The sequence below is a fragment of the Artemia franciscana genome, chromosome 10 (genome assembly GCF_032884065.1).
Source record: "Artemia franciscana chromosome 10, ASM3288406v1, whole genome shotgun sequence".
Classification (NCBI taxonomy): domain Eukaryota; kingdom Metazoa; phylum Arthropoda; class Branchiopoda; order Anostraca; family Artemiidae; genus Artemia; species Artemia franciscana.
In genome coordinates this window covers 34425864-34439652 of record NC_088872.1, presented here as the reverse complement: position 1 = coordinate 34439652, position 13789 = coordinate 34425864, and the positions used below count along the sequence as shown (strand labels likewise).

General features: G+C 35.0%; 1 protein-coding gene across 1 annotated transcript in view; it reads right to left on the bottom strand.

Annotated features, from left to right (window-relative positions):
* Positions 1 to 12322, bottom strand: part of LOC136032116 (cyclin-C-like) — a 39186-nt gene extending 26864 nt beyond the window's left edge. Inside the window, exons 1-2 of the mRNA XM_065712284.1 lie at positions 12243 to 12322; positions 3804 to 3910 (exon numbers count right to left, since the gene is read on the bottom strand). Of these exons, the coding sequence (XP_065568356.1) occupies positions 3804 to 3910; positions 12243 to 12274 (139 nt within the window). The 5' untranslated portion in view covers positions 12275 to 12322. The remainder of the gene's footprint in view (positions 1 to 3803; positions 3911 to 12242) is intronic.
* Positions 12323 to 13789: the final 1467 nt, after the last annotated feature.

The window sequence follows — 13789 nt, the reverse complement described above, 5'->3', positions numbered from 1 at the left end:
GATGGTGATTGCTAATCGAACATTCCTTGTGTCCCGGTCGCTTTCTCTTTGAGTGTCCCGGTCGTCATTTGTGTCCCGATGTCCCGGTCTGTAATTTCGTCAGTCGACAAACATGACGTCAGTCAACACACAAACATGACGTCACCCGACAGACCCACACACACACAGACAACTTATTTTTACATATATACTAGCTGTTGGGGTGGCGCTTTGCGCCACCCCAACACCTAGTTGGTGGGGCGCTTCGCGCCCCCCCAAGCCCCCCGCGCGCGTAAGTCGTTACGCGCCATATTAGTTACGCGCCATTGTAGTTGTGTCCCTGTATCCCACCTGTGAATATACATAGATTTATATATGTGTTTCAAACTACGTAAAAATTGCGAATATACAACATTTTTGGCTTTCCCACTACTGGGAGCTTTCCGTTTCCAATTGCCAGCAATTGATCTGAAAATGTTTGACCAGAGTCATCGTTTTGCAATCGGACACGCATATTTGTAGTTAATTTTAATATTTTTACGTGTGCCCATAAATTAGAATTTTTCAGGCAAGCATTCATTTCGTCTGCAGGAGTTAAACTACGTAAAAATTGCGAATATACAACATTCTTGGCTTTCCCATTGTCTGTGCATATACAAAGCCGTATGTACTAATAATGACGTCATATGCAAACGCTCTTTTTACAAACAAACAAACATGCATACTTAACCGCTTCATTTGGTTCCAAAACTGTGTCGATTGACTTGTAAAGGACTGCCTGGTCTCGAATCTTGGTCAAAACAATATTGTTGATTTCGTGGACGTCTATATTTTTGGGTGCGAGAATCGCTCTTTCACTTAGCCATTTATTATTTTTATAATTTTTTAGAATATTCGGAAATACTTTTTCAATCAATTCATTTTTGGACGTAACTAAATTACAGAAATCAGCAGGTAGTTGTATACGTCCTGAAATAGAGTATCGTATCATAAATGTCTTTTTGTTCCGACGTTAACTTGGAAATGTTATTTTGTACATACGACAATAGATCACTCGTACTGTAACTTTGTTCACGATCCAATTCTACACATGTCGAAACAGCAGCGATACGGTTAGATGAAGGCATTCCCAAATCCTGAAGAGGTTTGTTTGCCATACGTACGCACAAATGTTCTATAATAACTAAAGTGTAGTTATAAATTTCGGATGTAAAATCAAAAGTCATATCTGACGTCTCTAACTGTTTTCGATGGAGTATATCTACGGACATTTTTGACTTATATTTTCCCCATAACTCTGTAGGAGCTGATGGAGAGCAAGTTGTTAAAATGATGCCAAACAATGCACGAATTTCACTTGGGGTTGACGTTTCGCACGCGTCATTGATGCAGTTATCCCAGTGTTGGTCATTCTCCAATAAATTCAGAGCTTGGCATGCACTACGGTAAGTGTCATGTATAGTACCGTTTACAGTTCTCAAATACTCAAAGGATGTCGGACCGGGTACATTCACCAAAAGCAGGCGTAGAAAGAAGCATTCATGCTGATTGGGGTGACCGGTGTAGAGTCTTCCTATCGTGGTATCTTTGAAGATGGTAGGTTGGCCGTCGACTGACTTACCCTGTTTTCGACGTTCAAATACTTTATTTTTAGTATTCCACGTGTAATACGAAGGCACTTCAGTATACAGCAGTTTTTTTGCAAAAGAATCATTTTTGCAAAGCGAAAAAAAAGCTGTTAATTTTGTATCCGGTGGATTCAGGGCTCTTTGTTGCACGTTGGTTTCCGAGAAATAAACATGTTGACCATTCTGTAAATGTACCGCTAAGTGAACAACAGCTGGACTACGTTCATGTATCGGAAATGAAAGAATTCGCCAAACAGCTTCATTACTGCTTATGTATCTTCCAGCCTGATATTGTACAATTTCGTCGAAATCTTTGATTTTGGGCTGCAAGCCAAAAACTGCCATGTCACTGCCTTTGTTGACGTATTTACATATGTATTTGATTGCCTTTACGGAGTTACAGTATTCAACGTTTATGTGTGCATTAAATGTTTTTGATAATAATGGGGAATATGGAACAACCCACTGGTTATCTACTTCGATGGTGGTACCGTTGCCATTGTAGGTTCTTCAGTCATTTTACAATTAGAAATTTCTCTTTCAACGGTCTTCTTACAATTAAAAATTTGTCTTTGAACGATATTCTTAAATACCTGTGTCCTGGTCGTCATTTATATTCCCTGTGTCCCGGTCGTCATTTGTGTCCCGGTATCCCAGTCTGTAATTTCTCTTTGAGTGTCCCGGTCGTTATTTATATTCCCTCTGTCCCGGTCGTCATTTGTGTCCCAGTCTGTAATTTCTCTTTGAGTGTTTTTCTTTTTAGTATTTTTTAGTGTTTTACATTTTTTTTTTTTTCAGTTTTCTTTTTCTTCTTTATTTTTCAGCTTCACTATGAAATACATATCGCCGAACCTTTGTTTTTTTAACTAAAATCTGGTAGGCATTGATGACCTTATCCAAGTCAAAATCCCAAACCCAATCATCATCGCTACCATTTTCAGTTTTGATATGTTTTGACTCTTGCTGTCCAGGTGGATCTTCATCTAACTGCGCGGTTTTGCGTTCTTTAGCCACAAGCCTGTTTCCTTGCTGTTCTTTTGATTCCTCGGTACGCTTTCTTTTCTGACTTTCTCTATCAGCAGCAAGTTTTTTGGCATAGACTCTTTGAGCATCTTCATCGGCTTTTGCCATGGTAAGTTCATCAGTCATTGTAAACTTAAACATTAATAGATTTCTACGTGAACATATGTCTTAAATATCTTGAATGACGTCACCGTCAAAGCAAAAATGACGACAACTAATTTCATGACGTCAGTGGACACAGAAACATGACGTCACCTGATCCACAGACAGACAGACAACTTATTTTTATATATATAGATAGATATATATGTTATATATATATATATATATATATATATATATATATATATATATATATATATATATATATATATATATATATATATATATATATATATATATATATGTTTTCTTGGTTTAACTTTTTTCCCTTTTTTATCAGTAGGCTAAAATCTGTCTTGTGTGTGTATTGTTTTTGGTTTTTTCCTTTTGGTTTTGTATTCCTTTTTCTTAATTAATTTCTGGCTTAGAAAAGGAGGGTAAAATACAAGAAAAAATCCACACGAGTCTTGTTTGAGGCATTTTTTTTCCTTTTTTTGTTTGAAATTTTGCCAAAAAGAAAGAAAAAAGAAGAAGAAAAAGATAGTGCTGTGGCTTCTGTTCTTTTAGTCTATATTTCTTCAGTGGCGTAATTTCGTCAAAATCCTCGGAGGACATGCAAAGTTGGAGCCAATATTCCCAAATCAAGTGAAAATGACAGTAAAACCAAAAAATAAGCAATTTGGTACCATAAAGGTACTATTTAGTCTTATAAAAATACTATAAATGCACTTTATAGTACTATAGAGGTAAATATGTACCGAAAAAATTGATTAACTTCTGTTGATGCTTGAATTATGCACGTTTATTTTACTTTCGACAAGATTATGGAAGAAACTAAATTTCATCTGGGGGGAGGGCAAACTGGGTCTAGGGGCAGCAAACCGAGGTCATGGAGGGGCAGTTGCCCCCCTCTGCTCCATTGTAAATTATACCCCGTCTTTCTTGGTTTACTCAAGGATAAAATTATGAATTGGATATTAAAAAAAATAAATTAAAAAAAAATGATCATTCTCAAACTCTTAACGACAATGATATAGAGACAAGCTAAAAACTATTTATAAATTAACTTACAATTTGCATAGAAAATCATAATCTTCTGATATTCTTCATCTGATATAATACTTAGATCATGATTCCTATCTCTGACAAGATCTTGCTTATCCACAAGCCACTGCTGACTAAAAAACAAAACAGCATTAGCCTATCAAAATATAAGGTGCATCACCACAACACTGAAAACTGGAAAGAAAAAAAAAATGAGGAAGTACCATATCTGAAAAGCAAAAGCAGAGAAATGATTTCAGGGATTTTGCAAACTACTTTTGCAAAACGTTGTGATTTGGCAAGAAATAGTACTCCGATATGAACATATGAAAAATGTATCATTATTTCAAAGATTAAGGCTGGCAAGGGAATTGTCAATATTGAAGTAGTGATGGACAAAGACAAATTGATACCACGGCAAACAGCAAAACTTGTCTCCTTATCAAAAAATACCCAAACTTTTAAAGAAAAGGGCCATCATAACTGAATGTGAGATTCCCAGCAAATGCTGCGGACAGGATCATTCCTCATTGAGGAGAGGTTCATATGAATCACAGGAGGACAATCTCCAGGTACATGTCCAGCATCATAATTCCAGGTCCAATTGAAAAAACAGATGATCAAATATAGTTGAACACACCTTGTTCAAATCTAATTGTAAAAGACCCCATTACTATTTGGCTGCATCTTGTATGTGTCAATAGCTTAAATGAAGATATTAAAAACCTAATAAAAAGGGCAATATTTCGGGAGAAACTAAAAAGTCCAGTTTGGACTTAGCTAAGGATCATGATCATAACTAAACATTGCATTTCCACAGACTTCATTGTGTCAAACATAATATAAGCTGATATAGCCAAACGTTAGGGTTGAGTTAGCAACATGGACACCTAAGGGGCGTGTCTCCTATTGAAATTGGGGACTATAAAGTAATTATAAGGAAACCAAAGGAAGGAGAACCAAATTCATGACATTGCTCAATTAAAATGAACTTTAGGAGTTTCTATCTTTATATTTAATAGGTAGACTGCTTTGTGTACATTTTTTCTAAGGAGCAGCTTTAAAACTTAAAACAAACTGAAACTGTTCAATATATAAAGGGGACTGTCACCCCCTCAACTCCTCACTCGTTAAGCTGAAGTACTTTCCAGCAGATTCCCCTACAGAATTAGGGAAAAAGTCAAACTTCAGAGTAAACAGCGAGGAGTTTAGGGGGAAGAAAGCCCTTCTAATATTAGGTATATTTTTGTTTGTTTTTAAAGTTCCTCTTTACTTTCAATTGAATTTGTTTTTTAATTTGATTTCAAATCGTTTTCCAAATCATGCTGGGCCTAACCAAGATCTGATTTTTGGTTCCAACCCCTTAAACCCCCGAGTTCTTAAGTCTCTTTGTTAACTTGTATATATCATAATTGTAAATTGATTGGTAGCCGCTTGCTTTCTCAGATTTTCTGCTTAAAAACTAGAATGTTGGATTGTAACTAAGATTTTGGACAAAATTTGAATATATTACTCAAAAGTTGCGATGTCCTTAATAATATTTTTCAAACATAATTTTTGGTGGACAAAGAGGAGTAGCCTAGTATTGCTCACGTGGATGAAAATTATGTGTGACTTCCAACTTTCTACATGGCTGAAGTAATCACAACCACAGTACTAGGGTTCTCTGATGTTTAAATACATTAGGCTATATACATGTGTTTAAATACATTAGGCTATATACATGTGTTTAAATGTAATGCAATATTGTAAAATACATGAATAGAAAAAGATAACTATTACCATTGAAAATAAATGAAAACAAAGTTTCTAGTAGCATTTACTACCCCCCCCTCCAAGAAAATTCCTGGCAAGGCTCTTGGTAGTATTTCCTGCCTTTTGTACCTCTGTGTTGATGGGCCATTTGAATGTAATCTTTATAGTATTTACAAAATACTGTAGAGAGGACACTTTTTTTTTTTTTAGAGAGAGGACACTTTTATTATACATATCATCAATATACAAAAAAAACCACATCAGCCACTTTAGAAAGTCAGAGACTTGTTAGTAGTGGCTGATAAACATTAATGAGCACCAATACCAACAACATTAACAAAAAAAAAAAAAAAAAAAAAAAAAAAAAAAAAAAAAAAAAAAAAAAAAAAAAAAAAAAAAAAAAAATTGGGAACAAGAAAACAACATGAAAACAAAGAATAAGAAAAAAAAAAAAAAAAAAAAAAAAAAAAATGAAACAAAAAAATTGGGAACAAGAAAACAACATGAAAACAAAGAATAAGAAAAAAAAAAAAAAAAAAAAAAAAAAAAAAAAAAAAAAAAAAAAAAAAAAAAAAAACAACAACACTTAAAAAAAACAAATCAATAAGCCATCCAATTTAAATTATTTATTTATTTTCTACTCAGAAGGTGATTCTTCAGTCTACTCTTAAACTGGCTAACATTTTCAGATAACCTTATACTCATTGGTAAAGAATTCCACACTACTGGTCCAGCAAACTTGGGACCAAAACTTTCCCTCTGAGAGCTGCGACACTCATATACCAAATCATCCATATTTCTAGTCTCATAACTGTGGTATGAAGAATTCCTTATAAACATTTGACGAAAAATTTCAGGGGACAAACCATAAATACTCTGAAATACAAATATAGCAAGTTGATAATCATTAAGTTGGCTAACATTAAAGATCATAAGTTTCCAATAGCAATTAACTGTATCATTTTCACCATGGACATAATTTCCTAGTAGTCTAATAGCTTTATTTTGTAAAACCTGAACACGTTTAAAATTTGTACAAAATCCACCAGCCCATATCACACAACCATAAGAAATATAAAGCATGACAATAGAATGATAAAGAGTTAAAAGGGCAGAATGAGGTAACTGATTTCTCAGACGCCGAATCAATCCAAGCCCTCTAGATACCCTAGCTGCCACCTGATCACCATGTGCTTTCCAATTCAGATTTTGATCAAGCTGGAAACCAAGGTATCTCACCACAGCTACTTGTTTCAATGGCCTATTACAAAGAAATATTTTTCCATTTAAATCAACTGGACTTCCTTTCCTACTAAATAATATAAAATGAGTTTTTAAAACATTCACTGATAAACGGCTAATCTTTGTAAAAATTAAAAGATGACTTAAAGCTTGATTAATTTTCTCCACAAGATCATCAGCATTTCTTGCAGCAGCTGAAAATACCGTGTCATCAGCGAAAGAAGTATTAACAACACCCGGAACATAAAACCGCATAGTATCTACATATACAAGATATAGTAAGGGACCCAAAACAGAACCTTGCGGAACACCACAACTTATAAAAAATTTATTAGATATAACATCATCAAAACATACACGTATCGACCTCCCTATCAAATAAGATTCAAACCACTTTAAAATACTACCTGTGACTCCAAGTGACCTTAGCCTATCAATTAAAATTTTAAAATCAACCGTGTCAAACGCTTTTTTAAAATCTATAAAAACCGATAAAGTCATTTCACCATTTTCCATTGATGTATTCAGAAAATCAAGAAAATGCTGCATAGCAAGAACAGTAAAACAGAACTTGCTGTAGCAACAGAAGGGGCACTTTTAAGAAGCAAGATATTGCGCATCAGGACAATTATTTAGGTTTAGCCTAAATGAAAGGAGATATTAATTCCTATTTCCCCTCTACCCCTTTCTAGACATATCTGAAGACTTGTGAAGAGGTATTTTGGGAGAAAAGCCCCACTTTAGGGCTTTTGGAGATCTTGGACCTTCCAAAAATGAAATCAGATCCTGAAATTTTGACTAGTAAGCTGTTCATAAGTTCCTATCTCTACTCCATCTTTAGCCTATCCTAAGGCTTAGGAAACTTCATAATGACAAGTCTCCTGGTTTAAGCTTGAAATTAGATTTAGAACATTTTCATTTAAACACAAATATGCATACAGTTATATAAAAAGTGCATATGCCTAATGGCCAATTAAGCACTGCCAATTAAAAAACACCAAAATTAAAGCAGCCTTAAACTACTATAAACAAAAAATTACATATTAACACTACAAGAAATCTCAACTGTTGCCCTGAACATTTGACATTCAGATACTTTTTAGGCAGCCTCTGAAACAAATATTTATCAGAATGCTCCCAGATTCCAGCTGGAATTGAGTTCCAGATTTTTGGCCCAGTATGATGGATGCTGAAACACACTCTCAATGTTGGACGAATTTCAAAAGGAAAATTATTTGTTGTACAATTATGTATGCATTGTTGGGTAATTGTAGCAATGGGAATTAGTTCGGATAATCCAAGAAAAGCTCAAAGGCAACATATCATAAAAATATTTGAAATAAAAATTAAATATAGATGATCCAAAGAAAAAATCCTGCAAGTTCCATAGATATGTTTAACTGATGATCTACGATCGATATTAGAAATATTTTCATTGACTTATTTGGGGGAGTTTTAAGAGATTGCAAGCATATGAAAAGGTAATGTCCATTAAGAAATACAATAAAGAAAATAGGGATGAATGAACAAATAATAAATGGTTTTTTGAATTTTTGGGAGGAAAAAATGGCAACCACAAAGGCATAACATCATGCCAGTGTTCAGGGAAACTTTCAAAGATAGTGTCCTTACATGTTTATGAATCAAAAAGCTTTTATCAAGAATAACACCAAGGAATTTAAACTGATCAACCTGTTTTACTTCAAGACTATTTAAAACAAGAGCCAGGAGCTCATTTGGCACTTCTGATGAGGTCAGAACCTAAAATTAGACTCTATACTAGAGTTATCAATTTCATCATCCTAACACGCCAAGAAGCACCAAACTTGTCAAAACACTGGAAATCCCTCCAATTTCCCTAAAGAGGTCAGATCTTTTCCGCTTATGTCAATCACGTATCTATAACTTGTATTTATATTCAAACTCGCCAGGCTACTAGAAATCCCCTCAACTCCCCAAAGAGAACAAATCTGGTCTGGTTATATAAATCAAACATCAAGAACTTGTGCTTATTCTTCCCATCAAGTTTCATCCTGATCTCTCCACTCTAAGAGCTTTCCAAGATTCCTATTTCCCCCTTCACCCCATATGTCCCAAATTGAAAATGGAGCATCTAAGACATGAAATCTTTCAATATATCAAGTTTCATTAAGATCCAATCACCCATTCATACAATAAACATACCTCCATTTTCATAATTTTACCTCCCTCCAGCCTTCCAGATGGTTGAATCAGGGAAATGACTGTTATAAAATCAAATTGTGCTGGTCCCTAACATGCCTACCAATTTTCATCATCCTAGAACACCCAGAAGCACCAAACTCACCAAAGCACTGGAAATCCCCTCCCTCAACTACCTCAAAGCAAGCAGACCAATCCAGTTATATCACTTATGTATCTAGGACTTCTGCTTATTCTTCCTACCAAGTTTCATCCCAATCTCTCCACTCTAAGCGTTTTCCAAGATTTCCGGTTCCCCCTCTGACCCCCCCATTGTCACCAGATCCAGTTGGGATTAAAAATAAGAGCTCTGAAGCACGAGCTCCTTCTAAATAGCAAATTTCATTCAGATCCAATGACCTGTCTCTAAGTTAAAAATACCTCATTTTTTCTAATTTTTCTGAATTACCCCCCTCCCCCAACTACCCCAAAGAGAGCGAATCCAGTCTGGTTTACATCAATAACGTATCTAGGACATGAGCTTATTCTTTCCAACAATTTTCATCCTTATTTCTATACTCTAAACATTTTCCATGAAATCTGGTTTGCCTCTCCAACTACCACAAGTGTCAGCCAAACCAGTCGGGATTTAAAATAAGAGCTCTGAGACACAAGGTCCTTCTAAATATCAAATTTCATTAAGATCTAATCACCTGTTCACAAGTTAAAAATACTTCATTTTTTCTAATTTTTCTGAATTAACCCCCCCCCCCCCCCCAAATAGAGCAAATCTGGTCCGGCTATGTCAATCATGTATCTAGGACTTGTGCTTATTCTTCCCACCAAGTATCTCCACAATCTCTCTGCTCTAAGCATTTTCCAAGATTTCCAGTTTCCTCCTCCAACTCCCCCCAGTATCATCAGATCCTGGGGATTTAAAAGAAGAGCTCTGTGACAGGAGGTCCTTCTAAATACCAAATTTCATTAAGATCCAATCACCTGTTTGTAAGTTAAAAACACCTGATTTCTTCTAATTTTTCCAAATTAACTGTCAATGAGGTTGAGGCTGAAGGCCTTGACCACGCCCATTGATTTTTGAATTAAAATGGAATAATTGTGGGCATCAAGTCAAGTTTAATTGTAGAAAAAGCCAAGACACATAGTCTAATTCAATGAGAAGCAAACATGACATTAATTTCCCCCTTATTAGGATTGTATAAAAAGGAGGTTAGTTCATTTGTTAATAGATATGTCCATCTATTATACATCCGTTTATCATTGTTAATAGATATGTCCATCTATTATACATCCGTTTATCATTGGTTAAAGCAGTAGAACCAAGGTAGATAGTCATAGAACTAATATAGTGATAACCTAAGGTTTTCCAAGTTTTTGATTAATTTGGCTTGGGTAAACAGCAGAAGTGTGCAGGTGCCTATTTTATTGGACCAATACACAGTTTGTTATCTTTTAGCAAGTCATGCCTGCCAAGAGTCTCAGGCAGGTTTACAATTGACATAGGACCATTAGATGGCCTGGACTGAGAGGTAAACAATGGACACTTACCTATGTTCTTAGGCAGGTTGAACCAGTTTGGCAGGACAGTCTAAACTGTCCTGCCTTTATCTCAAATTTTATGTCTGATAATACCAAACAGGTTCAAATTTGTGACAATAGTCTGCTTTTGGATTGTGTTCAGTGCCATTATGCCTATGGTGTATATCTCCCCACCAATCAACTACTAAGCTTGAATGCTAAGTGGTGGGTTATCAGGAACACTAGGTCTAGCTAACCAAAGCAGATAGGCCAATGGTTACATCTTCCCTGAACCAGTTAAGCATTTTTTGAAACATACAAAACTGGATGAAAACTTGCACTATTTTTTAGATCTGATCAACTGATGAATTTATGTGTAGCAAAATAGATCCCAATTGTTGAAGTATGTGAAATTAAAACATACCCAGTGCATAAATTATTAACTCCTACACACCAAACTATTCAAAAAATTCTAATCTATCAAAAGAAATTGACTGGAGAAAGAACTCTCTAACCATTCCCCAGATATAGTTCTCATTAGTGACCCATTTCCTGGCAGTTCTTTGAATCTGTGGAGTGCCTTTTTATAGGAAAACCAAAAATCCTTGAATAGCCACAGAATAACATTTAGCTGGAGATATCACCACCACTACCCAAGAGAAACCCCAAAAAAAAGAATATGGACAAGTGCATGCTATGTAACCTGGACCTTGATGAAGTCTCAATTGCACTGAATTGTGGCAAATGGATGTGTTTGCCTGAACATATCTGATGATGAGTATGCTCAGCTAAATAAAATGGAAGATATAAATGGTTTCAAATGGACATGTCCACAGTGCAAAGTGGCTGCTCCTGTAGTCACAACTCCTATGCATTCCACAGCTACTATCCAAGACATTACACAGATGATCTCACAAGCTATGTCAGGCCTAATTTTGTTTTAAACTAAGTAGCCTATTGAAATTTTGACAAAACAACATTTTATCTTAATTTTCAGTTATCATTTTCTTTTTCTCTGGTTTTAGTTCTGAAAAGCAATTCTTATTATTTGAGTAGAATTTAAGCCATATCAGTGTTTTTTTTTTATAAATTTAGGATATGTGTTTATAGATCTTTGAAACCTCATAAATTAGAATTGAGTAAAGTTGTAAAGCTGGAAACAGTTTTCTTGTACTTTAAGTATAAATCTGTTTTTTAAGGTTTCACTTTAAAAGAAGGTAGAATTTTTAAAGGTCATCAACAATTACTGACCTCTATAGGGAGAAGGAGTGGAGGTAGGTACTACAAAACACCTCCCTGGGACTTACTTGAGTCTGTAGACTTGTCTCTGAAAGTTTCATTTCCCTAACCTAGCCCTTATCCAAGATGCCTCCTCACAAAAAAAGACCTTAAATTTCTTATCCCATGTCCTAGACCAGGCAGTAGTCCCAAGTTCAGGTTCAGGTTCAGGCCTAAAGTTTGTGCATGTGATTAGGCTCCACTGATGACAATCAGTTTAAAAAATTGTTATTGATGTATAGTCTAAGCTTAAAATATTAAATACAGTTATATATTCTACTGGTTCTTATTGAGAAAATCCTTCCTTCCTTAGCCCTAATATGTGTTAGAAAATAGCATTGCCTAGACAATATCTATTTCAGAGTTTAAATTGCACTTCACCCATTTCAGTAGTATTTAAACAGGGAAAAAGCAACTAAACTACAATACTATTTCACTTAAAAATCTCTCACAAATTTTCAAGCTATTGCACATGACTCAGCATAGCCTACTTACTAGTGTGAACTTTGCCAGTAATTGCCTGCCATGTTGTTAGTAATTTAAACTTCTGGCGCTGGACTCAGCAATTCGCTCAGATACCAGGTTTTCGGCAGAACGTATAGCCCAGGCTGGTGCAATAACTAGCCTAAAAATAGCGAATACTATTATAGCCCTATTATGGGTAGAGCCCAGTAAATGAACAAAATTTACCACCCCTCCAGGTATGTCGTCGTAAAAATTGACTAGTGCCTTACTGAAAGCAAAAATAAACAAACCAAAAAGGCGGATTATCCTTTATAAACTTGTTTTATTGGTTGTATACTATAATTTTACTGAGAAACAGTGCTATTAAAACTTAAAGAAATATATAGTAACAAAGAAAAATTTGCTTTGTTGCAAGCGTTTAGCCTACCACTGGTGGATTTATTAAATGATTATGCTCCATAGGCTCAGGGGCGATAACTGATAACAGTGACTGCCAATTAAGAGGCTGTTTTGTTTTTTTTAGCAGTGAGAGAATGACCAATATTCTTTTTTTAACTTTAAATAAAGCGCTAGTCAATTTTATGTTGGTACAAAGGGTGAGGTTTTAAATTTAATTGGTTTTAAGTTTCAACCTTGCTATTTCAGTGCATTTAATCCATGAGACTTTTTAAGCTTAATTATTATGCATTATTACAAACAAAACGCATTAAAACTAATTAAATTCAGTCTACTCAATTTCATTTTTAAGGAATAGTGATGAAAATATGGGAAAAATGAAAATGTTGAATTACTCTGGAAGGTTACCCCCTCGAACTTCCATTCCCACGGAAAAGTCTCCTCGTAGAAAATTCCACCCGAAAAGTATATTTATACTTTCCAATCACAAATAATAAATGAGAGCAATGGGCATATTTTATAGCTTACAGTATATCCCCTGAGAGTTTTGGGGAGGGGGGTCGTGTCACCCCCCAATGCATAGGACTGGACCATTCGACTATGCTAAACAAACAGGCTATTTGAAAATTTTGATTGGACAATTTCGAAAAAAAGAGGTGGTTACCCTTCGTTATTTTTGGTGACTTAAATTGAACACTAGATCTTTAAATTCTCATTTGAATGAGCCCTCCTCCAGTTTTCTAGGACAATTCTTTGAAAAAAAAGACAAAAACAGGAACCCATGATCTTTCTTAGGGTATAAAATACAATTCAAGTTTTTGCAGAAGGAAGATTGAAGCCTCTGCAGTAAGCTTCTCTCATAGATTGAATCTGATGGTAAGGATTTTTGTTTAAAATTCTTGACTTTCTGGGGCATATATATATATATATATATATATATATATATATATATATATATATATATATATATATATATATATATATATATATATATATATATATATATATATCTGAGGGGAGAGGGGGTGCCACGGCTAAGGCAGTGCCTACCCTGATCAAATTTTTCACTTTGATTTGGCTTCTTTTGCTTGGATTTGAGTCAGGGGACAAGTGCTACATATAATTTTTGCCCCAGGACACCACCAACCCTAAGAACGGCCCTGTGCTACAAAATCCTTCTC